The 27,496-nt window shown below is 39.2% G+C and overlaps 1 protein-coding gene and 1 pseudogene across 1 annotated transcript in view; one reads left to right on the top strand and one right to left on the bottom strand.

The window, feature by feature from the left end:
- The window catches only part of LOC110541778 (vomeronasal type-2 receptor 116-like), a 63,111-nt gene that overhangs the window by 11,286 nt on the left and 24,329 nt on the right, over positions 1-27,496 (bottom strand). Inside the window, 5 exon segments of the mRNA XM_060370101.1 lie at positions 508-631; positions 929-1,156; positions 8,487-9,293; positions 10,228-10,516; positions 16,845-17,073. Coding sequence (XP_060226084.1) covers positions 508-631; positions 929-1,156; positions 8,487-9,293; positions 10,228-10,516; positions 16,845-17,073 — 1,677 coding nt within the window.
- On the top strand, positions 4,550-5,159 carry LOC110541777 (large ribosomal subunit protein eL29-like; annotated as a pseudogene).

Genomic DNA, 27,496 nt, shown 5'->3' with positions numbered 1-27,496 from the left:
ATTGAAGGACACCATTTCTCTTAGGATACCCTTGACCTTCACAACTGATTGGAACCTCCAAAGTACCTAGGGTCGTGGACTGAGCATCCATACTTCCTCAGCCTCCTGAGTATGAGGACAACCATGGTTTTACTGCCCAAATTCTACCAGGAAATGAGTCTAAAATTCTCCTTCAATTTTACACTCATTCCAACAGTTCTGCTCTTTAGGCACTCTGAAAACACAAGAGTGGCTGAGAAAGAGAGACAGTGTCAAAGTGGCCCCTGAATACTAGTGAGCATACACACAGTTGTACATTAAAAAAAAATAACCCCTCACATTCATCCTAAACACATATGTATTTCACACTGAAAATGAATACTACACATGTATAATAGTACTAATTACATAAAATAATATATCATATTAAGCAACATAGTCATTTTATGTCTTCATTCACAACTGTCCCTTTCAGGTAAGAGAAGACAGTAAGTCTGTATAGACTTTTACTTCACAGCTTGAGGTTACCTGTAGCATTTGAAATCTCATTTTCAGGGCAGGGGGAACAGTCAAAACAGCAGGATGCTTTTTCTTCTGAGTGGGATTTCTTAAATCCAGGAGCACAGCTCACACTGCATACAGAAGGGGTGATCTGTATAGCAAAATATGTATTGTTAAAAGATAGAAGTTTACTTGCTACTTTTATAACCATACTATGTAGCATGTATTATGCCACTAGCTGAGTTTTATGAACCGATTTAATAGCCATAGTCAACTTAGTACAATAACAATACAAGTCTACAGAAACTAATCAGTGAAATTTGTCACTTAAAATATATATAAAAGTTCAGATGAAAATTATATAATCACCATGAGGATGGAACAGTGAACCACAGTATTTTGATAGTTGCCATCTACTTGTAAAAAGTTAAGTTTAGGTCAAACTCACCTGCCTACTCACTGTGGCCCATTGAATCATGTCCTCAGATAAATACAGTTTTTGACCTTGTGGAAAATATGGGGAAAAATGTCCTATTTTCACCTTCATTCCAAGACCTTGTGGAAAATTCCAAATTATGTGGATGTCATACTCTGCATCTGTTTTTGTTTTCTCATTAATGTTCACTTTGTCTCCAATAGGATTAGAAAAGTGCATGTTCTTAAGGAAAGCATGTATCTAAAGAGATGGAGCACTCTATTAATTATTAAAACACATATACATATACTAAATCAGGAAAGGCAGTGTGGGGAAAACTTACTAGTTTTTAAAATCTCTCAAAATCCAACTATATTGAAAGTATTTTATCAAGTAAATGAAATTACATAGATAATTTTTAAAATATCATGATCATGTTATGATTTCAGGCTTTCAATAAAAGGACAAGGACATGAACAACCCAATAGTCAGAAGATAAATGAGAACATAAATAGTGAGAAAACTGTGGGTGTTCACCTTGCATGATGGTATTTATCAGTTCCAAAACATTTTCAGAATAAGCTTTCACATCTATCACCACAAATTTGAGTACTTAGTGTCCAAGGTTTTTTCTTCCAGTTTTGATTTAATCACGCTGAGTGAGGAACCCAGACCCAAAGCAAGGATTGCATGTGTTCGCTTATATTTGTGTGTAGCTTTTACGCTTTAGGTATGCGTGTCTTTACCTTAGTAACTACGGAGTTTAAGAAGCTAGTAAGGGACTATGCATTTGTATTGCAATCTTCCAAGGCTTGCAACTAAACTATAGTATGACAAAGTGATGAAGTGGACCTAGTTTAAGTAGATTCAATAGGGAGGATGATGAAAAACTGGATAAAGAAGAAAATATGTGGAAGAATAACTAACATGGAGGTATCTCCATCCCTGATCTCAAGCTGTACTATAGAGCAACATTTATAAAAACTGCATGGTACTGGCATAGAAACAGAATGGTGGATCAATGGACCCGAACAGAAGACCCAGAAATAAACCCACACACTTATGGACACCTGATTTTTGACAAAGATGCCAAAACCATTCAATGGAAAAAAGATAGCATCTTCAACAAATGGTGCTGGTCCAACTGGATGTCTGCATGTAGAAAATAGATCCATACTACCCTGCACAAAACTGAAGTCCAAGTGGATCAAAGACCTCAACATAAAACAAGACACATTATGCTGGGTTGAAAACTTCCTGGCTCAGAGAGGTGCCGGAAGCACCCAGCTCATCTTTCTTCTCAGCTCACATCCCAGAGGAAAACACCCACTAGCCCACCTGGCAGCACAGGAGGAAAAAGCCAAAAGCCCAAAACAAAGAGCTAAAGAGCTCTTTCTTCTTTGCCACTGTCTTAAGTATACTACCACTCAATGCCCCTCCTTTCTACTTAATTTCTGTCAGCTAGGTTTTTGGTCTGCCTCTTGACCTTGGGTTAAAGGTTTGTTTTTTTGTTTTGTTTTTGTTTTTTGGGTATTTTGTTTCTTTGTTTGTTTTTTTAATACTATGCACAGAAAATTCTTGGATAAAAGGTGTGTGCTAGGGCTGAGCCACACTCTAATCACCTGTTTATAATAAACAGAAAGTTCTTGATTTAAAGGTATGTTTTAGGACTGAACCACACCAAACAAAAGAGGATTTTACAGTTCACAATGGAATAAAAAATCCTGCAACATTTATCAATAAAACCTAGGCCATTGCTATCTTTTTGCCTTATGTTCTCCAAAATTATTCCCCCTATTCACATTGTTAGATTTATTCTACTTTTCCACATCTGTAATCTCAAGTATCATTCCAGTTAAACTCTTGAATCAATAATTGTAATGAAGCCTAGATTATTCTCTTTGTTTTGGGTATCCACATATCTGTGAATTTATGGGCAGCACCGGTTAGACTTACTGGTTGGGAAAAAATGTTAAAGCTAACTTTAGGTGAATAGTGAAGATGAGAGCTTTTTCTTTGAGAAACAAGAGATATTCTTGTATTGTCTTTACCCATGTATATATACATCAGAAAGTTTCGATATTATAGCAGGACTTGGTTTTGTGTTCTTTAATGTTTGAATGAGATAAACAAGATCACCTATATTGTAATAAATTCTGAAAATACTGACAACAAATAAACAAAGAGCTAAATGTGATACTAACATTTTCTCCATGTGGAACTCTTAATAAATTAATATGAAATGAAAAAAAAAAAACAAGACACATTAAATTGGCTAGAAAAAAAAAGTGGAGAATACCCTAGAACTGATTGGTACAGGAGAAAACTGAACAGAACACCAATAGCACAGGTTCTAAGAGCAATAATCAATAAATGGGACCTCATGAAACTGAAAAGCTTCTGTAAAGCAAAGGACACCGTCATCAAAACAAAGCGACTGCCTACAGATTGGGAAAGAATCTTCACCAACCCGTTATCTGACAGAGGACTCATATCCAGTATATATAAAGAACTAAAGAAGCTGAAAAGCAGCAATCCAAGTAATCCACTTAAAAAGTGGAGAACAGAGTTAAACAGAGAACTCTCTGTAGAGGAATATCAAATGGCAGAGAAGCATTTAAAGAAATGCTCAACCTCATTAGCTACTTGGGAAATGCAAATCAAAACAACCGTGAGATTTCACCTTACACCCAACAGAATGGCCAAGATGAAAAACTCAAGTGAGAATACATGGGAGAGGTTGTGGAGAAAGGAAACACTCCACCACTGCTGGTGGGAATGTAAACTTGTACAACCACTCTGGAAATCAATCTGGCGCTTTCTCAGACAACTAGGTATAGCGCTTCCTCAAGAACCAGCCATACCACTCCTAGGCATATATCCAAAAGAGGCTGAAGTACACAAAAAGGACACTTGCTCAACCATGTTTGTAGCAGCTATATTTGTAATAGCCAGAAGCTGGAAACAGCCCAGATGCCCCTCAACTGAAGAATAGATGCAAAAATTGTGGTACATCTATACAATGGAGTATTACTCAGCAATGAAAAATAAGGAAATCATGAAATTTGCAGGTAAATGGTGGGATCTGGAAAGGATCATCCTGAGTGAGTTGTCCCAGAAGCAAAAAGACACACACGGTATATACTCACTTATATAAACATACAACATAGGATAAACCCACTAAAATCGGTACATCTAAACAAACTAAGCAAAAGACAGGACCCTAACTAAAACGCTCAATCCCCATCCTGAAAGGCAAAGAGGATGGACATCAGAAGAAGAAGAAAACAGGAAACAACCTAAGAACCTGCCACAGAGGGCCTCTGAAAGCCTCTGCCCTGCAGACTATCAAAGCAGATGCTGAGCCTGATGGCCAACTGTTGGGCAGAGTGAATGGAATTTTATGTAAGAAGTGGAATATAGCAAGAGCTGGAGAGGACAGGAGCTCCACAAGGAGAGAAACAGAACAAGAAAATTTGAACACAGGGAACTTCCCAGAGACTCATACTCCAACCAAGAACTATTCATGGAGATAACCTAGAACCCCTGCACAGATGTAGCCCCAAAAAATTCCTGACACAGACCGACCAAGAAATTCAAGACAACATAAAAAGATTAAACCTAAGAACAGCTTTCTCTTCCGGTCCTGGACGGTGCGGGAGCCGCGGGTTACTGTGCAAACATGGCCAAGTCCAAGAACCACACCACACAACCAGTCCCGCAAATGGCACAGAAATGGCATCAAGAAACCCCGGTCACAAAGATACGAATCTCTTAAGGGGGTGGACCCCAAATTCTTGAGGAACATGCGCTTTGCCAAGAAGCACAACAAGAAAGGCCTGAAGAAGATGCAAGCAAACAATGCAAAGGCAATGAGTGCGCGAGCAGAGGCCATCAAGGCCCTTGTGAAGCCTGCAGCTGTTAAACCCAAGATGCCAAAGGCCCCCAGCCACAAACTCAGCTGCCTGGCTTTCATCGCTCACCCCAAGCTTGGGAAGAAGATTCGAGGCTACATGGCTAAGGGTCGTAGGCTCTGCAAATGAAAGCCCAAGGTTCAAACCAAGGCAGAGGCCACAGCTCCAGCTAAGGGCAAGGCTCCAGCTCCCGCTCAGGCTCCCAAAGGTGCCCAGGCCCCTGTGAAGGCCCCATAGGAAATGGTTCTACTAATGTGAAGACAGACGGACTGGTGTGACACACCCACCTACACACTATTTACAGATGACCAGTGTCCTATGCTGTTTTTACAAATAAACCTGAGGCAAGATCTGTTAAAAAAAAAACAAAACTTAAGAATAATAGGACTAGAGGAAAAAGAAGACTCCCTGCTCCAAGGCCTAGAAAACATTTTCAACATAATCAATGAAGAAAATTTCCCCAATAAGAATACAAGTGGCCTATAGAACACCCAATAAATTAAACCAGAAAAGAAAATCCTCTTACCACATAATAATCAAAACAGTAAGTATACAGAACAAAGAAAAAATAGTAAAAGCTGCAAGGGAAAAAGGCCAAGTAACATATAATTGCAAACCCATCAGAATCATACCTGACTTTTCAACAGAGACTATGATAGCCAGAAGGGTATGGACGGATATGATGCAGACCCTAAGAGAACACAGATGTCAGCCCAGGCTACTATACCCAGAAAAAGTCTCAGTCCTCATAGATGGAGAAAACATGATATTCAATGACAAAAACAAATTTCAACAATACCTATACACAAATCCAGCGTTACAGAAGACACTAGAAGGGAAAATACAACCCAAGAAAACTAGCTACTTTCAAGAAAACACAGGAAATAAATAACCTCACTACAGTAAAACAAAAAGCAACCAAGCACACAACCTTATGACCACAGCCAACATCAAAATCAAAGGATTTAACTGCCACTGGTCATTAATCTCTCTCAATATCAATGGACTCAATTCTCCAATAAAAAGACACAGACTAACAGAATGGATGCATAAAGAAAACTCAGCAATCTGTTGCATACAAGAAACACACCTAAGGCACAAAGATAGACATTACCTGAAAGTAAAGGGTTGGAAGGTGGCTTTCCAAGTAAATGGACACAAGAAGCGAGCAGGAGTAGCCATTCTATAGCTAATAAAATAGACTTTCAACCAAAATTAATCAAAAGAGATGGGGAAGGACACTTCATACTCACCAAGGGAAAATTCCACCAAGAAGACATCACAATCCTGAACATCTATGCCCCAAATACAAGGGCACCCACATTTGTAAAAGAAACATTGATAAAACTTAAACCACACATAGATCCCCACACATTAAAGTGGGAGATTCAATACCACACTCTCAACAAAGGACAGGTCAACAAGATTGAAATTAAGCAAAGAAACAGTGTCTCTAACAGAGGTCATGAATCAAATGGACCTGACAGACATTTACAGAACCTTACACCCAAAAGAATTTACCTTCTTCTCAGCACCTCATGAAACCTTCTCCAAAATAGACTATATAGCTGGTCACAAAGAGAGCCTCAACAGATAAAAAAAGATTGAAGTAATCTCTTGTATCCTGTCTGATCACCATGGAATAAACCTGGACCTCAACAACAACGGAAATAGCAAAAAGCCTACACACACATGGAAACTGAACAACTTGCTATAAATGACAGCTGAGTCAGGGAAGAAATAAAAGAAAGAAAATAAAGTCTTCATAGAACTCAACGAAAATGAAGACACAACATACCCAAACCTGTGGGACACAGTGAGAGCAGTGCTAAGAGGAAAGTTCATAGCACTAAGTGCCTTCTAGGAGAAATTCGGGACAGCTCATTCAAGCAAATTAATGGCTCACTTAAAAACCCTAGAAAAAGAAGCAGACACACCAAAAAGAAGTAGGGAAATGCAAATCAAAACGACCCTGAGATTTCACCTTTTACCTATGAGAATGGCCAAGATGAAAAACTCAAGTGACAACACTTGCTGGAGAGGTTGTGGAGAAAGGGGAACCCTCCTCCACTGCTGGTGGGAATGTAAACTTGTACAACCACTCTGGAAATCAATCTGGTGCTTTTTCAGACAACTAGGAATAGTGCTTCCTCAAGACCCAGCCATACTACTCCTAGGCATATATCCAAAAGAGGCTCAAATACATAATAAGGACATTTGCTCAACCATGTTTGTAGCAGCTTTATTTGTAATAGCCAGAAGCTGGAAATAGCCCAGATGCCCCTCAACTGAAGAATGGATTCATAAGTTGTGGTACATCTACACAATGGAGTATTACTCAGCAATGAAAAATAAATCATGAAATTTGCAGGGAAATGGTGGGACCTAGAAAGGATCATCCTGAGTGAGCTTTCCCAGAAGTAGAAAGACACACACAGTATATACTCACTCATACGGGCATGTAACATAGGATAAACCTACTAGAAACTGTACATCTAAAGAAACTAATCAAGAGAGAGGACCCTGACTAAAACGCTCAATCCCCATCCTGAAAGGCAATGAGTTTGGGCACCAGAAGAAGAAGAAAACAGGAAACAACCTGCCACAGAGGGCCTCTGAAAGGCTCTGCCCTGCAGACTATCAAAGCAGACACTGAGACTATGGTCATCTGTTGGGCAGAGTGCATGGAATCTTATGTAAGAAGTCAGAAATAGTAAGAGCGGAGAGGACGGGAATCCCACAAGGAGAGCAACAGAACCAGAAAATTTGAACAGGGAACTTCCCAGAGACTCATACTCCAACCAAGGACTATTCATGCAGATAACCTAGAACCCCTGCACAGATGTAGCACATGACAATTCAGTGTCCAAGTGGGTTACATAGTAATGTGAAGAGGGACTGCCTCTGACATAATCTGATTGCCCTGCTCTTTGATCACCTCCCCCTGAGGTGGAAGCAGAGTTACCAAGCCACAGAAGCTGACAATGTAGCCAGTCCTTTTGTGATCTGATAGACTAAGATCAGAAGGAAGGAGAAGAGGACCTCCCCTATCAGTGGATTCGTGGAGGGGCATGCGTAAAGAAGGGGGAGGGAGTGTGGGATCAGGACTGGAGGAGAGATGGGCTTATGGGGGAAACAAAGTGAATAAAGTGTAATTAATAAAATAAGAAAAGAAAAAACTTAATACAAAAGAATTTGTGTAAAAATTACTGTTTTTAAACAATTTTTTTGACTCATTCACACCCTCCTTGAAAGAAATCATTGACTTTGTCAAAAGTGGTGTTCAATATTTCATGTAATTTTTTCATGATTTAATATTCTAATATTTTTAATTCTTGATACATGAAAAATGAAAGAAACCCTTATAAATCATGGAATAAATCTCAGACAACTAGGCTTTATGATACCTTTCTTCTCTAAGAATATTGTTTTTGCTGTTATATCATATACACACAAACAAGAAAAATGAATTCATCAGGTTGTATTTACATATTTGTGATTGCACACACATATAACAATAATAATCAAAGAGGCTGTCAACTTGAGAGAATATGAGGGGAACATGGGATTGTCTAGAGAGGAAGAAGGGGGAAGAGATGTATTTATTTCAATTAAAATATTTTTAAAATTTGGGGTATATTGAGAGTACAAAAGGTTGCTAATAGAAGACACTTTACCTGAATGCACTCATTTATTAGTGTGCTCACATTTTTCTGTTGCAGAAAATCTATTTCTTGAAGAAGCATTTCATGGAGGGCGTGGGCCACAGCATATACAGCATTATATATATTGTAACACTCATCATTTATGGCCATGTCAAATCTGCGCCCTGCTAACAATTCCCGTGTGTTATTGAATGTACAATGACTCTGTGTTTTACAGTTAGATTTTAATATTGAACAGTTGGTGTACATCCATCCCAGTCTTTCAGGAGAAAAATAATGTGTGTCCTTAGAGAACTTCATTCTGTCCAAGAAATTAGGAAGAGCAGAAATACCTCCATGATGCTGTGAAAAAGTGAAAGTCCTGTGGAATGCAGTAGGGCTGAAGTCACTCTCCCTTGTGATGTCATCCCATTGTGAGGTGCTGACCCAGGTTTTCTGTGTGCCTAAATATTCCCAATGTTTAAAACTCACTTCTAGAGTGGAGTTCACTTCCCCATAAATGATTACAACATTTGCTGATGATGCAATGATTTGGTGGTAATATTTCTCAACCCTTGTCATGAGTAAGTGCATGTCCTCTGGGATCATATTTACAAAGGCTACACAGACTCCATTTCTTTGCATTTCTTCTCCTATGTCTAAGAGAAATTGAATACCTTGGTCATCATCTTGGATGACCAGTCCCACCCACATCCAGCTGAAATGTATCAACAAGGATACCATGGCTTCAGACAGAAATCTGTCTTTGGAGGCAATTTGATGCAGATTAGGAAACTTGTCTTTGTCATTCAGGAGAGGGTGGAATGGTCCATAGGTAATCTATAGGAAGCAGAACAGAGGCAGTAACATGAGGTAGATGGTTGCTATTAAGGTCAGTCTAAGTTGAGAATTATACTAAGAACCAAGTGGCCGGAAGAACAATCTTTTCAGTTCATTTATGAAGTGTTACTTAAATGCCCCAAATCCTCTAGAAAAATATTGACTAATTTAACTCTTCTAGAAATTTCCATTTCTTGTGAAAGGAATAATATTTTATAAGCCAGAGACCACGACAGACTTTCACATTAGCTTTAGGCTGAACAGGCCTGTGTTTCTGTTTCTCAGAAAAAAAACTACAGCCTATGGAAACAAGATACATTAACTCAATAACCTCCCTGAAAATAAAAAAACAGTAATGTAGTAACTGCCTTGAAACGTCCCAAGCACTTGACCAATCAAATTAAAAATTAACCAGAAAGCTTTATTTAGTTACCTGTGCACTTTTTGTTAGCACTCTTTGTTACCTGGTTACACCTTGTTAACTGGACATTCCATGAAGTCCCCCCATCTTTTAGATCAGCACTAACCAAGCAATAAAAAGATTACCTAATCACACTAGGAAAATTTTTTTTGTCTTTAAATTGAGTCTGTTAGCTCACTTCCAGGTTGCCATTCTAAGGAGTGGTGGCCCCAGCATGCTTGAAAATTCTGCAGAATAAATGTTCCTTGCTTTTATAAATCACCCATGTCTGGGTTCTTTTTCAATGATTCCCAGACCTAATGCCTGAAACTCTGACCCCTTTTCAATGTTAAACAATTGTTGAAACTATAGTTTCAAGCTCTGATTATTAACCCTTTAACATATATATATATATATATATATATATATATATATATATCAATGAGTATACACTATTTTCCCGAATCACTTGGACAATGGCAGTTAAGGAGGCAGTATTGCAACACTTAAAACAAACACAAACCAAGAACCTACCTGTGGGATAAGGGTGATCTGAAGGTTTGCTGCCACTTGTGCAGATGTTCTCCACAGTGGGCCCGTAAGTGCCATCACACATTGACGCAGATAACAGATGTAATTAGGAATAGGGTAGAGATATTTTGTCATTATATTTAGATTCGTGATTAATGATAAATAACCCTTGCATTTACCTTCAAAATATGCAATACCCAGAGACACATTGGGTAAAAGGTAGGGGTTACTATTGATCTCCTCAATAGCAAAATACAATGATAGAACATACTGGTATATTTTGGAAGGCAAACTGAAAAGAGGAAATGATAATAATTATAAATGTATCACCAAACATGCATATCTTTCCATTAAATTCATTAAATATTATAAAATTAATTTTATATGCATTAGATTCTTATTTTGAAAGCTTTCTTTGTTTTCTGAGGCTGTGTCAAATTGAGATCATTAGAGACATGTGAGAGTCTCTCAAATTTATAAGGAGATGAAGGAGATATTATATCCACTTTATTACATTCAAGTTCTATAAGGAACAAGCACATGTCTAAGATATAATTTTGAGCCTGAAAATGACCTCTTATTCTGGACAGATGGTCCAGCAATTAACAGCACTGGCTGTTCTTCCAAAAGGTCCTGAGTTCAATTTTCAGCAACCACATCATGGCTCATAACTGTCTATAGTGAGATCTAGGACCTTCTTCTGTTGTGCAGGTACACATTCAGGCAGAACAATGAGTAAATAATACACACACACACACACACACACATATATATATATATATGAACAAATACGTATTTTTAAGAAAGAAAATGAGCTCATCTGACTTGATTCTAGAACTGCTATCATCAAGAATTAGGACAAGCATTGGTTGGACATTTCCTCAATCTCTGCTCTATTTTCATCCCTGCATATCTTGTAGGCAACGTAAATTTTGGGCCCATGGTTTTTGTGTGGGTCGGTGTTGCCTTCTCCCTGAGACCCACCCCAATTGAGAAAGCCAACCTCTGACACTATTAATGATAGTCTACATGCTTGAAGACAGGAGCCTATCATAGCTGTCCTCTGAGGGGCTCCGCCCAGCAGCAGATCAGAACAGATGCTGACACTTACAGCTAAACAATGGGTAGAGTATAGGAAGGCTTTTGCAAGAGTAGGGGGAATAACAGAAGGGAGGGGACAGAAGCTCCACAAGAAGACCAACAGAGCCAACTAGTCAGGCTGGGGAGGAGCCCTCTATGGAGACTAAAGTACCAAGGAAGGACCATGCATGGACTAGACCTAGGCTCCCTACACAGATGTAGCCAATGGGCAGCTCAGCATTCATGTGGGTACCCTAATAATGGGAGCTGTAGGATGTCTCTGACAGGGACTCTGCTGCCTGCTTTTTGATCACTTTCCACCTGTGAGGCTGCCTGTCTGGGCCAGAGCCGAAGAGGATGTGTTCCATCTTGATTCAACTTGATGTGCTTGGATGTGTTGGTGGAGGTGCTCCCATTTTCAAAGAATAGTGGAGGGGAAATAGGAGAAAGAGGGAGGTAGTATGGGAATGGGAGGAGAGGAGAGGTGGTGTAGTGGTTTTAATATTTGCTATTGATAAATCTTCTGGTAACACTTGTTGTTAATCCTAAAGTGCTGTATAACCAAATCATCACACAGAGACTGGGTTTATTTAGTCATCCTAGGACACAATGCTGGGCAATATTTACTCCATCCTAAACCTCCAAGCCCTCATAGTTTCCTAACATTTAGATTTCCCACATTATACTTGCTTTTTGTGAAATCATAGGTCCAGTCCATCTCTCCACTTTGTTCCCAGATGTCATTCCAGCTCTCTCTTCTAGCTCTCCTCCAAGCTCTCCTTGCCCTTTTCCTCCCAATCATTTCCTGCCCTCTCGCTCCTCCCCTCTTTCCTGGCCTCTGGCTCCTCTCAGCTCAACATTATGTCTAGTTGCTTTATTTTTGCCAGTTTAAACAAGAGTTGAGACAGGGTGCTTAGAATGAGCATCCCAATGCAATATCCAATTGAAACCAGAGGGCGGGGAGAAATCAGCATTTGAATGAACTAGGCTAAGGTGTATACATTTTAAAAGAACATTATAAGAATCTTCACTAACCCTTTATCTGACAGAGGACTAATATCCAGTATATACAAAGAACTAAAGAAGCTGAAAAGCAGCAAACCAAATAATCCAATTAAAAAATGGGGAACAGAGCTAAACAGAGAATTCTCGACAGAGGAATATCGAATGGCAGAAAAACACTTAAAGAAATGCTCATCCTCATTAGCCATCAGGGAAATGCAAATCAAAACGACCCTGAGATATCACCTTACACCCATCAGAATGGCCAAGATGAAAAACTCAAGCGACAACACATGCTGGAGAGGTTGTGGAGAAAGGGGAACCCTCTTCCACTGCTGGTGGGAATGTAAACTGGTACAACCACTCTGGAAAGCTATCTGGCGCTTTCTAAGACAATTAGGAATAGTGCTTCCTCAAGACCCAGCTATACCACTCCTAGGTATATACCCAAAGTTCGTTCAAGTACACAAAAGGGATACTTGCTCAACCATGTTTATAGCAGCTTTATTTGTAATAGCCAGAACCTGGAAACAACCCAGATATCCATCAATGGAGAAATGGGTACAGAAATTGTGGTATTTTTACACAATGGAATACTACTCAGCAATCAAAAAGGAGGAAATCATGAAATTTGCAGGCAAATGGTGGGATCTAGAAAAGATCATTCTGAGTGAAATATCCCAGAAGGAGAAAGACAAAAATGGGATATACTCACTTATATAGACCTATAAGATATGATAAACATAATGAAATCTATACACCTAAAAAAGATAATTAATTGAGCGGACATGGGGCAAGATGATCAATCCTCGTTTTGAAAGACAGATGGGATGTGCATTGAACGTATGACAGGAGTCTACTGAGCGCATCTGAAAGACTCTAACTAGCAGTGTTTTCAAAGCAAAGACTCATGACCAAACCTTTGGCAGAATACAGGGAATCATAAGAAAGAAGGGGAGTTAGTCTGATGGGGAAAGGATAGGAGCTCCACAAGGACCAAATATATCTGGGCACAGGGTCTTTTCTGAGACTGACATTCAACCAAGGACCATGTATGGATATAACCTAGAACCTCCACTCAGATGTAGCCTGTGGTAGCTCAGTAACCAATTGGTTTCCCAAAGTGAGGGGAACAAGGACTATTTCTAACAGGAACTCAATGACTGGCTCTTTGGTCTCCCCACCCCCGAAGGGAGGAGCAGTCCTGTTAGGCCACAGAGGAGGGCTTTGCAGCCAGTCCTGAAGATACCTGATAAAACAGGATCAGATGAATGGAGAGGAGGTCCCCCCTATCAGTGGACTTGGAAAGGGGCATGGTGGAGATGAGGGAGTGAGGAAGGGGTTGGGAGGGAATAAAGAAGGGGGATACAGCTGGGATACAAAGTGAATAAACTGTAATTAAGGTAAAAAGTTAAAGAAATGCTCAGAATCAACAATGAATAGTGGTTGATGCTTCTCAATGAGGATGGAAATAATAAAACAATGTATGTTCAAAGTTTCAAGAAAATCACTCATTAATTATACATTTTTATATAGATTATCATCATAAAAATATTAAACTGCCTTGAGAAACAATTCCAAATAAAGAATATATAATTACAGAATATATAATATCAACTTATTAATTGACTGTGATATATTTGACAGTTCTTATGTGAAACTAAGGTTTATGTAGAGGACATAATGGAAGATGAACCTTGTGTGTGTGTGTAAAGATATACAAATATGTACTTCTAAAGACAGACAAATTACCCATTAGATTATTCATAGGTTGAGTTTGTGGATAATCATATTTTAAAACTCAGTGAAACCCAAAACTGTAATTATTTCAATTAATGTGTTACCCAGTTTGATTTAACAATATGCATTCATATATGTGTGTGATGTTACTATATACACCTAATATATAAGATTATACTAAGTAAATAACAAATTAAGTCAATCAAAAATTAGAAATGTACAAAGGTATTTTATTAGTTCAAAGTTATATGTTATACTCAGAATACAAAACTATTTGTGTTATGTTCCTAATTCTGAAAAAAATATTTTTCTCTTTTGTCATGAACTATTTAAAAATAAATCATGCTGGCCATGTAGAGTAGCTGTGCAAAGTACAGGAAAATACTGATTTGTTGCTTGTGACAGATTGCCTTGTAACAGAACAGACAAGAGAAAGATTGTTAGAAGGATCCTGCTTTTGTTAGAGGTTTGTAGATGTTTTAAAACCTAAAGTACATCAGTGAGACTTCACAACTTTTGATGACTTGAGGCTTTTTTTTGTGTAGGTTGACATTTTCTATCTATATTTTGATTTTTCAAAAAATTCTTTACAGACCTTGAGAGAAAAATTCGCACCTTCATATGGAACAACAAGAAACCCAGAATTGCTAAAACAATTCTCTACAGTAAAAGATCTTCAGGAGGTATCTCCATCCCTGATCTCAAGCTGCACTATAGAGCAATAATTCTAAAAACTGCATGGTACTGGCATAGAAACAGACTGGTGGATCAGTGGAATCGAATAGAAGACCCTGACATAAATCCACACACTTATGGACATCTGATTTTTGACAAAGATGCCAAAACCATTCAATGCCCAACAGTTGGCCCTAAGTCTCAGCATCTGCTTTGATATTCTGCAGGGCAGAGCCTTTTAGAGGCCCTCCGTGGCAGGTTTCTAGCTTGTTTCCTGTTATCTTCTGATGTCCTTCCTCTTTGCGTGCGCCAACCTTAGGACTCTTAAAAACATTATGAAGTCTTTATATAAAGCTAGCACCCAGGAGATATGCCATCTTGGGTACAGAACACATGTATTCCATACATGCTTTTCTCAACCACAGAAAGCATTTTCAATGCACGGTTCTGAAGAGAACTGAATGCTGATGCATAGTGCAACCTGAGATCAGGAGAATGGACTAAAGAAAAGCAGAGGAGTCACTGGCAGCCTTATATCACCTGTGATGAGATCATAAAATATCTACATCAGTACTCAGAGTTCTGGAGGTTGATAAGGATTAAGACAAGCTACTTTGTATCATTTCACACCTGAGTTTACAACTTGCTTAAAGGTTAGTTTCCTTTGGTTTGTCCACTTCTGGTCATCAGTCTTCCTGTTTTCCTCAATAAATTCAACTAACAAACTGATAATTTTGTATATCTCAGTATTTCTAATTATCTATTGTAATTTACAGGTTAAGTGACCACTAATATTCTCTTTATCCTATAAAATGTGTAAATCTTGCCTTCCTGCTTTCCCATATTCTTCCTCAGTTTTCTATTAGTGATACTGAAAATCGACATAGCAACCCCAGATGTTTCCATGGTTTATTGGTTGTTGGAAGCAATGTTTCATTTATTCCCTGAAACTGTACTACTGTAGTTCTTGGTGAGTATGCAGTATATCATTACAAATAAACAAATGTCATTAATGTGAAAAATTTTGCACCCACAAAAAGATGGTTGCTTTTCCACTCTAATTCAGTATTTCCACAACTTAAAGTCCAAATTCTGCACACTAAAGTCAACATAGGACGATTTTTAGATATTGACAACCAGGATTAAGGTAAATCTAATGCACATGGGTATAAAAATATGTGAATTCATATTACAACATTTGAAAATATATGCCAATATGACATCAGTTTCAGAAACTGTAAAGAAGAAAAAGACACCCCGAACACAAATGCATTCTCAGCAGGCCTAGAGCTGCATCAGTGAGAGAAGCTTCTCCCCTGCTGTTAAAGCTGGTATCTGTCATTATGAACTGCCACTCTAGGTTTTGACAGGGAGAGAATGCACCCGTGCCCTCAGTGTCAACCAATTTTTTTTATCAAAGATATTCTTCTGCAATCCCCCAAGCATCCATTTATTCCTTAAGTAGAATTCTTACAAATACTAATACCTCTAATTGCAGACAAAGCATATTCCATAGTGAGGCTCCAAAAGAATGGAAATTTAAAAGAAATCACACTTTTTAAGGCTCTTGGTATTGTATTCAATATCAGGTCCAAAAAAGATGGCATTTAACAATGACATGCAGACTATAGAAAGAGCAGGTTCGGTCTTTGTAAAATATTTGCCTTAGCAGAATATAGCATGGAATTTGCATGGAATTTAGGCTTTATGTGGCAAAGTGAGTTGCAGTAACAGATACTCACAAAAGCACTTTGGTACAATCTAAAATTTTGCTCATGACATTGGTTTCACTGAGCTTTTACAAAGATCATTGGACTCCATGCATTGGAAACTTTCAAAAGCTAAGGATCTTGAAGAATCTGTGTAGAAGATAGTATGTATCTAAATTAGGAGAATTGTAAAAGGGAGTCTATGGGAAAGAGACATGTAGAGACAGGGCCATTAGAGCATGTAACAGTAGTCTCCAGCAAATACTCAAATACATTATGTCAACTTTCTATACCTCTGGTTTGGAAGAAGAGGAAAGGAGGTCACAGAATATTGGTTCAGCCATGTATAGAGCTCCTACAAAGTGTCCATTAGGATCATGAAATAGAAAATTAGGTATTGCAAGGGGAACTCACCGTACTTCAAGGAGATACTTGAAAAAGTCTTTGGGTACAGGTTCCTCAGCTGTGTAAAGGAGAAAAGCACAGTCCTGTGGCAAGTCCCCATCAGTGTTTTCATTGAATTTTACTCTCCAAAAGCACATGCTTTCAGTTGAATTGCACAAAAGAAGAGGAAGCTTCAGGAGCAAGACTACAAAAATTGATCTGGACATCTTTCCCATGTTAGCCACGCTGGAAACTTGACCTATGTGAGAACCAGCAGTATCAGTCAGAAAAACGTCATATGTGCAAGGGTGCATATATGCCTGCTTCTATTTCTCTTGTGATTGAAGATACTACAAATAACCTCTTGATTTCTTTCTCTCCAGTCTGTACCAAACTCTCACGAGAGACAGAAAATAGCCTGGCCTGGGGTTCTGCACCTGCTTTTAACATTCAAGTGACAGGCAATTTTCAAAACATGTCTTCTCCTGCCTTGCATGCTATGATTTCATTCAAGCCCCTGGCACGAGTTCCTCAGAGGAGGCTTCCTCTTTTGCAGAAATCTGTGTTAATGAGCTATTTGTATGATCACAGTCAATTCCATCAAATTAGTGTATTTAACAAAACATCCAAAATTCTCCAGAGTACAAGACCCAAAGTCATTCATGATATGCTTCATTCTCTGAGTGAAGTATGTGTAACATTGCAAACCCACTGTCTAGGCTACCTCAGAGAAGTTGCTGTGTGGTGTTTGAACTACTCAAAACACCCATGTGCAGAATCATTAAATGTTCAATGTGCTTTCCATTATGTAGAGAATACATTTGCCAAGTCATGCTGAACAAATAATTCCTAGTCAGTCGCTCATCATCACTAGAGACACAGCTTCATGTGGGCTTCTAAAACATGGTTTCTCCTTCATTCCTCAATTCCTATGGATAAATATATTTTGTTGATCTATTTTTTCACCCACAATGTTGATTTCCCCAATGGTTATATGTAAAAATTAATTTCAAGAAACCACCTCTATATGTTATCTTTTTTGGAGCATTTCTCAGGATGGTGGCCAGAAGCAGTATAGACACATTGATAGATGAAATCATCCTTGGAAGGAAAAGGAAATTTATCATTCAAGAAGAATTTGGATTTCTGCTTGCAGAATGTGTACTACAGTGCTGTGTCTTCGGAAACTGCCACTATTTTTCTTCAAAGAAAATGAGTATATACTCACAAGAAAGACAGTGATCAGGGAATCCCACAAAAGTGGAAGAGTAAAGACTGTAGGAGACAGAGGGGGAGGGTACACCAGGAACACATGAATTAACTAAGCAGGCTTAACATAGGCTCAAAGAGAAAAGAACTACAAGCACAGGGCATGCATGGGTCTGCATTAGATCCTCTGCCTATGTTATGGCTATTAGCTTGGTGTTTTAGTCAGACTCTCAAGAGTAGGAGGAGCTATGTCTCTGACTCTTTTGCCTGTTCTTGATTACTTTTCAAGAACTTGATACTGGGTTTCCTTGTCCAACTTTGATATGAGGACTTTTGCCTTGTCTTGTTGTATTTTGGTTTGTCCTGCATGAATATTGTTTCTTGAGGGGATACTCTTTCCTGAAGAGAAAACAGAGGGTTATAGGTTGAGGTTGAAAGGAGGTGGGAGGGAGCTAGGAGGAGTGGAGGGAGTGGAAACTAAGGAATACATTTTCAGTAAAAAATAAGCAGGTTTTTTACTATCAGTTTTTATTGTAGAGTTTTTGATTCCTCCATATTTTACCTAATTCAAGCTGACATGTTACACATTATTTATTTACCGCAGGAGATGTTCGCATCCCCACTCTCAGAAAACAAAATGTGCTCCACCAAACTGGAATTCTACTAGCTCAACCAGAACTAGCAACAGTACTACGAAGTTGTTTCATGCAAAAAAGAACAGTTAAACGTTTTTTAAATTCTTTTAATTGTTTGAGATTATGATTACATTTCCCCTTCTGCCCTTCAAGGCCTTTCATATACTCACTCCTTGTCCTCTTTCAACTTCATAACATCTTTTTTCATCAGTCATTGTTAAACTAATATGTATTTCTATATTTACATACTTCAAATACATGAGTGCAGCACACCTATATATGTTACTTGTATGTATATATACATTTAAAACATTTATCTGTAGATTATTTCATCTTGACCATTTCTTTTAATTATTTTTTTTACTTTTGAGATAGCAATATAGTTACATAATTTCTCTCTTTCCTTATTTAACCATGAACATTACCTCACCCTCTCCTTTTTATCTTTTTATTCATGAATTACTTGTTTATTAATTGTTATTTTATACATATATGTATTTATACATACCTATTCTTTAATATAACCTCTTAAATCTACGGAAAGTTTCTCGCATGTATGTATTTAGGGTGGACTATTAGGTGTTAGGTAGTCTTTGAAAGAAGAGAAAATTTATCATTCAAGGCAGAAAATTAAAATTCTAATGTGTAAATTGTGTTGTTCAGTGGTGTGTTTTTAGTGAATTTTTTCATTTTAAAGAATGTATATGCTGTAATGTTTTTTATCGTGCTTTTTTTTTTGCACATTTCCTTTTGTATACAAGTTTATTTTCCCCACATTATTTCACGTTTCTATTGATTTTACATCCTTACTAGAAATTGCTTTTTCTAACTTTGATTTCAATGTTGTAACAAACACACTAACACACACACAGAAAGACAGAGAGATAGGCAAGCATACATGCAGGGCCCACATATATTTAGCCTATAAGAGAAAATTTGTTCTTTTACCTCCCATTTCTTAATGTATTTTCATTCTCAAGTCTGTTTAGTATTAATGCTCTTTAAACACACCCTATTTTTATCACTGACACAGGTATATAATGTAAAAGGTTACAAACTGCACATTAGAGTCAATATTTTCCTCATGAGTCTTCCTTATTTTTTAATAGGCAACTGGTTTCATCAACATGTCTGAAAATGTCATATTTTAACCTTTTTTATGGCTGAACAAAATATCCATGTGCACATATGCTATAAATCCATTATGCATTTGTCTGATAATGGGCACTTAGGATGAGTATATGTCTCTTTTTTTCTTTTTTTTCATTTATTTTTATTATTAGTTACATTTTATTAAGTCTGAATTCCAGCTTATTCCCCTCCCTCATTATCTCCCAATCCCACCCTCCCTCCCTCATCTCCTCCCTGCCAATTTCCAAGTCCACTGATAGGGGAGGATCTTCTCCCCTTTCACCTGACCCTGTTTTATCAGGTATCTTCAGGACTGGCTGCAAAGTCGTCCTCTGTGGCCTAGCAAGGCTGCTTCTTCCTTAGCGGGAGGGTGGGGAGGTCAAAGAGCACGCCATTGAGCTCATGTCAAAAATAGTCCCCTTTTTCCTTTCTAGGGCATAAACTTGTATCCTGAACTATCATGGGCTACATCTGAGCAGAGGTTCTAGGTTATATGCATACATGATCCTTGGTTGGAGAAACAGTCTCATATAAGACCCCTGTGCCCAGATATATTTGGTCCTTGTGGAGCTCCTATCCTCTCCAGGTCATATTAAGTCTTCCTTCTTTCATATAATTCCCTGCACTCTGCCTAAGGATTGGTTATGAGTCTCAGTATCAGCTTTGATAAACTGAGAGGTAGAGTCTTTCAGAGGCCCTCTGTGGTAGACTCCTGACCTGTTATTTGTTTTCTCCTACATATAATGCCCATCCTGTTTGTCTTTCTAAGTGAGGATTAATCATCTTACCCTGTGACCTCTTCCTTGTGTAGCTTCTTTAGCTGTATAGATTTCATTATGTTTATCATATCTTATAGGTCTAAATAAGTAAGTATATACCATGTGTGTCTTTCTCCTTCTGGGATACCTCACTCAGAATGATCTTTTTCAGATCCCAACATTTGCCTGCAAATTTCATGATTTCCTCATTTGTAATTGAGTAGTATTCCATAGTTTAAAAATACCACAATTTCTGTATCCATTCCTGAAGGATTATGGGAGCCAAGATGGCGACTAGCACACACAGTTTCTGAGCGGTGGGATACCTGATCTTCTGAGTTGGAGAATGGAAGGACCCCCAACCCAGGAAAACCACAGCGAGGCTTTCTGAACACCAGAGAACATCGCAGGAGGTGAAAACTTTGGCCTCCGGTCACCCGGAGACTTGCTTGGGGAGGGAGAGAAAAGATCCTTTGTTCTTGCTGCACTCCCTTCCCCCAGACCTCCTTCCTCCTCGGCACAGCGGCACAGCGGACTCATCTTTCTCAGCGCAGACCTAACTGCCTGGGGTATACAACCGCTGAGACGGAGCCCCAACCACTTTAGCGGCAGACAAAAGCCAGCAGTACGTACCCCGGAGTCCCAGATTCGCGCAGCGGCTGCACCATCCTCCCAGGGCGCGAATCTGCTAGACACCATACTAGCTACGCAGGATCGCCATCACTGACGGTACGACCCGCCCAATCCCACAGTGACAGAGAGTACGCTATATACTCACCAAAACCAGGCAGAAACGTCATACAACCTGGACACACCAGGCACTGGGCCTCCCAAGCTTGGAGAGCACAACGAAGAGATCCAGGACTTCCCAGAAAGCATTGGGACTAGCAAGCCAGTCTCCAGTTACAGCAGGACGTGGCAGCGGAGCAGTACTGAACTGGCGGGGCACCACAGCCCTCCAGTTTAAGACTAACCAGGGCCAAACCAGAGAACAGAGAGCCTGATTACCCCATCCCTGCTGAAGTGACCACCCTGAAATCTCCAGCTGCAGCAAGACCTCAGAACCTGGCAGTGACAGCAGCACAGAACTGGCGGAACACATCAAAGAAGCAGGGCCAAACCAGAGAGCAGAGAGCCCCGGATACCACGATCTCGGCCAAGAGACCTGCCTGTAAGTGAGTGCACCCTTGAGAATCTGCAGTTCCCCAGATCCTGGGTCCTTCTAAACCAGAAGCCAGGCATCGAACCTCCCTCCCACCCACATACCCACTTTGGGAAACAGAGGGGCACTAGGGACATTGAAGTTCCTGCCCTGTGGGCCTGATTGAGGAGCTAAGACAGTTAATACCAGAAATTGCGCTGCGATCATCATTAGCGCCTGCGACATATACAGTACAGAGCCCCTCCCACACACTCAAGGGTTCAACATTAGCCATCACTCTGTCCCTAGAGAAACTCATCCACGCACACTTACACACACAGACACACGCGCGCGCGCACACACACACGCTTGCATTTGCCCCGTTTGCGCCTGCGTACTTTCCTCCCACAGGTACAGATAGTCCTCAGCACACGCTGAGAGTGCTCAGCTTCCTGAAGAACTCTCCAGACACCAGAGAGAGACAGCACCAGTCTGATCTGCAGAATCCAAAAACAAACAGGGAAGGTTTCAGATAAGCCAATGGCCAGAGGTAGGCGAAAGAACACTTCCAACATAAATCAGGACATCATGACTTCACCAGCAAACCCCAAAATCGATGGATACACCAATTCAGCAGAAGCACAGGAAAATGATTTTAAAGCCATGCTTGCCCAATTATTTGAGGCTCATAAGGAGGAAATGAACAAGTCTTTCAAAGAGATGGCCAGTCAATTGGAGGCAAAGAAAGAAGAAATAGACAATATCCTTAAAGAAACACAGGCAAACATAGCCAAACAAATAGATACACAAGTAGAGGAAAAATTAGTGGCATATAAGAAGGAAATGAAAAAAGAAATAGAGGCCATCGTTGAGAGACAGGAATCCAAATTCAAACACATGAAAGAAATGGTGCAAGGCATGAAAACAGAATTAGAATCAATAAAGAAAACACAAAATGAGAAAACCCTTGAGCTGGAGAACTTGGAGAAAAGATCAGGAACCACAAAAGTAAGCATCACCAACAGAATACAAGAGATGGAAGAGAGAATCTCTGGAGCTGAAGACACACTTGCAGAAATGGATACTTCTCTCAAAGAAAAAATGTATCCATTCCTCCATTGATGGACATCTGGGTTGTTTCCAGGTTCTGGCTATTACAAAAAAAGCTGCTACATACATGGTTGAGCAAATGTCCTTTTTGTGTACTTGAGCAGCTTTTGGATATATGGCTAGGAGTGGTATAGCTGGGTCTTGAGGATGCACTATTCCTAGTTGTCTGAGAAAGCGCCAGATTGATTTCCAGAGTGGTTGTACAAGTTTACATCCCCACCAGCAGTGGAGAAGGGTTCCCCTTTCTCCACAACCTCTCTAGCATGTGTTGTCACTTGAGTTTTCATTTTGCCCATTCTCATAGGTATAAGTTGAAATCTCAGGGTCGTTTTTATTTGCATTTCCCTAATGGCTAATGATGTTGAGCATTTCTTTAAGTATTTCTCTGCCATGTGCAAAGAAGAATGTATGCTCTTTTGTGTTTGAAGAAATGTTCAGCAAATATCTGTCAGTTTTGCCTATTTTATACATCTGTTAAATCTACATTTCTTTGTTTAGGTTTTGTCTGGATGACCTGTTCATTTGTGAGAGTAAAATTTTGAAATTCCTCGCTATGTGTGTGTGGTGATCAATATGTGATTTAAAAGGCTGTAGGGTATTATTTCCAAGTGAAACACCATCTTTGTGGAGGTCATAGTTAAGATTTTATGGCAGTGAAGGGACACCATGACCAAGACAACTCTTATAAAGAAAAGCACTTAACTGTGGATGGCTTACAGTGTCTGAAGTTGATTCATTATCATCACAGTAGGATGCATGGCAGTATGCAGGTAAACATGGGGCTGGAGGAGCCAAGAGTTCTACATCTTGGTCCTCTTTATCTGAAAGCAGCGGGGATGAGACTGTCTTTCTCAGCCAAGAGGAGGCTTTGACTACACATTTGTTGAAGCTTGAGCCTAGGAGACCACAAAGCCTACCCCCAAATGATGCACTTCCTCTAACTAGGCCAACCTTACTCCAACAAAGACACATCTCTTAGTAGTGGCACTTCCTGTGGGCCAAGCATTCAAACACAAGAATCTACGGGAACCAAACCTATTCAAATTACCAGAGTGGATTTTACATTGATGAGTGTATAGTGTCATTTCCTATCTCTTCTGGTTATTTTGGTTTAAAATATAGTTTGTCAGTTATTAAAACAGCTTTGCCACATTGCCTCGTAGGTCCATTCGCTTGAAATACCTTTCCCAAAACTTTGTCCTGAGTTAGTATCTAACCAAGGTAGATGTTTCTTGGTTGCAGAAGGATTGGTCTTGTTTACAACTCCCATTCTGTTAATCCTCACCTTTGTATTGAGGAAATGAAATCATTGATGTTGAGAGATATCAATGATCAGTAGCTTTTTATACTTATCATTTTGCTATTGCTCTTATTTTATTCAACTTCTTTGATTTTGTTGATCTGTGATTATGTCTTTTCTTTATTTTGCTGTGTTGCCTGGGTTTTCATCCGTGGTCTTGTAGTGTCTCCCATTCATCTGCCTGTCCATTCTGGATTTGAGAGTCTTCATTGAGAAGTCAGGTGGAACTTTAATAGGCCTACTTTTATATGTTAGTTGGTCTTTTTTCCTTGTAGCCTTTTATAAGTTTTCTGTGTTCCACATGTTTAGCATTTTGGTTAATTTGTGCAAAAGGGAGTTTCTTTCCTGAAACAATCTATTTGGATTTCTAAATGATTCTTGTATCATTTTAGGCATTTCTGTTTTTAGGTTGCAAAATTTTCTTTTATGATCTTGTTGATAATATATTGGGTTTTTTATTTTTCTTTTTATTAATTACACTTTATTCACTTTGTATCCCCCCATAATCCCCTCTCTCCTCCCCTCCCTATCCCACCCTCCCACCCCCTTCTATACACGTGCCCCTCCCAAAGTCCACTGATAGAGGAGGTCCTCCTCTCCTTCCTCCTGATCTTAGTCTATGAGTTCTCATCAAGGGTGGCTGCATTGTCATCTCCTGGGGCCTGGTAAGGCGGCTCCTCCCCTCACGGGAAGGTGATCAAGGAGCAGGCCAATCTGATTATGTCAGAGGCAGTCCCTCTTCCCATTACTATGTAACCCACTTGGACACTAGACTGCCATGGGCTACATCTGTGCAGGGCTTTAGGTGATCTCCATGCATGGTATTTGGTTGGAGTATGAGTCTCTGGGAAGACCCCTATGCTCAAATTTCTGGTTCTGTTGCTCTCCTTGTGGAGTTACTGTCCTCTCCAGATCTTACTATTTCTCACTTCTTTCATAAGATTCCGTGTACACTGCCCAACAGTTGGTCATAAGTCTCAGTATCTGCTTTGATAGTCTTCAGGGCAAAGCCTTTCAGAGGCCCTCCATGGTGGGTTTCTAGCTTGTTTCCTGCTTTCTTCTTCTTCTGATGTCCATCCTCTTTGCCTTTCGGTATGGGGATTGAGCATTTTAGTCAGGTTCCTCTTAGTTTCTTTAGATGTACAGATTTTAGTAGGTTTATCCTATGTTATATGTCTATATGAGTGAGTATAGACCATGTGTGTCTTTCTGCTTCTGGGACAGCTCACTCAGGATGCTCCTTTCCAGGTCCCACCATTTACCTGAAAATTTCATGATTTCCTTATTTTTCATTGCAGAGTAATACTCCAATGTGTAGATGTACCACAATTTCTGTATCCATTCTTCAGTTGAGGGGCATCTGGGCTGTTTCCAGCCTATGGCTATTACAAATAAAGCTGCTACAAACATGGGTGAGCAAATGTATTGTTGTGTACATGAGCCTCTTTTGGATATATGCCTAGGAGTGGTATGGCTGGATCTTGAGGAAGCGCTATTCCTAGTTGTCTGAGAAAGCGCCAGATTGATTTCCAGAGTGGTTGTACAAGTTTACATTCCCATCAGCAGTGGAGAAGGGTTCCCCTTCCTCCACAACCTCTCCAGCATGCATTGTCACTTGAATTTTTTGTCTTGGCCATTTTGATGGGTTTAAGGTGAAATGTGAAATCTCAGGTTCGTTTTGATTTACATTTTCCTAATGGCTAATGAAGTTGAGCATTTCTTTAAGTGTTTTTCTGCTATTTGATATTCCTCTACAGAGAGTTCTCTGTTTACCTCTTTTCCCCCTGTTTTAATTGGATTACTTGGTTTGCTGCTTTTCAGCTTTTTTAGTTCTTTATATATACTGGATATTAGCCCTCTGTCAGATAAAGGGTTGGTGAAGATTCTTTCCCAATCTGTAGGCAGTCGTTTTGTTTTGATGACGGTGTCCTTTGCTTTACGGAAGCTTTTCAGTTTCATGAGGTCCCATTTATTGTTTATTGCTCTTAGAGCTGGGCTGTTGGTGTTCTGTTCAGGAAGTTTTCTCCTGTACCAATGATTTCTAGGGTCTTCCCCACTTTTTCTCCTGACCAATTTAATGTGTCTGGTTTTATGTTGAAGTCTTTGATCCACTTGGACTTTAGTTTTGTGCAGGGTGATAAGTGTGGATGTGTTTGCATTTTTCTGCATGTAGACATCCAGTTAGTCCAGCACCATTTGTTGACGATGCTATCTTTTCTTTTTCCATTGGATGGTTTTGGCATCTTTGTCAAAGACCAGGTGTCCATAGTGTGTGTGTTTATTTCTGGGTCTTCTGTTCCGTTCCATTGATCCCCCATTCTGTTTCTATGTCAGTACCATGCAGTTTTTATAACTGTTGCTCTATAGTACAGCTTAAGATCAGGGATGGAGATACCTCCGGAAGATCTTTTATTGTAGAGGATTGTTTTAGCAATTCTGGGTTTCTTGTTATTCCATATGAAGTTGAGAATTTTTCTTTCCAGGTCTGTAAAGAATTGTTTTGGTAATCTGATGGGCATTGCATTGAATCTGTAGATTGCTTTTGGTAAGATGGCCATTTTTACTATGTTAATCCAGCCAAGCCATGAGCATGGGAGATCTTTCCACCTTCTGATATCTTCTTCTAATTCTTTCTTCAGAGACTGGAAATTTTTTTCATAAAAGTCTTTGACTTGCTTGGTTACTCCGAGGTACCTTATGTCATTTGTGGCTATTGTGAAGGGCGTTGTTTCCCTAATTTCTTTCTCAGCCCTTTTGTCTTTTGTATACAGGAAGGCTACTGAGTTTTTTGAGTTAATTTTGTATCTGGCCACTTTGCTGAAGTGTGTATCAGCTGTAGGATTTCCCTGGTTGAGTTTTTGGGGTCACTCACGTATACTATCATATCATCTGCAAAACCCTAGAAAAAGAAAAAGCAGACACACCAAAAAGAAATAGACTGCGGGAAATAATCAAACTCAGGGCTGAAATCAATCAATTAGAAACAAAATGATTCAAAAAAATCAATGAAACCAAGTGCTGGTTCTTTGAGAAAATCAACAAGATAGTCAAATCCTTAACCAAGCTAACTAAAAGGCAGAGAGACACCATCCAAATTAACAAAATCAGAAATGAAAAGGGGGACATAACAACAGACACTGAGGAAATCCAAACAATCATTAAGACTCATTTCAAAAGTCTATATGACACAAAATTTGAAAATCTAAATGAAATGGACAATTTTCTTGATCAATTTGACTTACCAAATCTGAATCAGGACCAGGTAAATCAATTAAATAGTTGTATATCTCCCAAGGAAATAGAAGCGATCATCAAAAATCTCCCATCCAAAAAAAAAAAAACGGTTTCTGTGCAGAATTCTATCAGACGTTCAAAGAAGAGCTAATTCCAGTTCTCTT

Source organism: Meriones unguiculatus, chromosome 17, assembly GCF_030254825.1.
Source record: "Meriones unguiculatus strain TT.TT164.6M chromosome 17, Bangor_MerUng_6.1, whole genome shotgun sequence".
Classification (NCBI taxonomy): domain Eukaryota; kingdom Metazoa; phylum Chordata; class Mammalia; order Rodentia; family Muridae; genus Meriones; species Meriones unguiculatus.
This window is presented reverse-complemented; position numbering and strand designations above follow the sequence as displayed.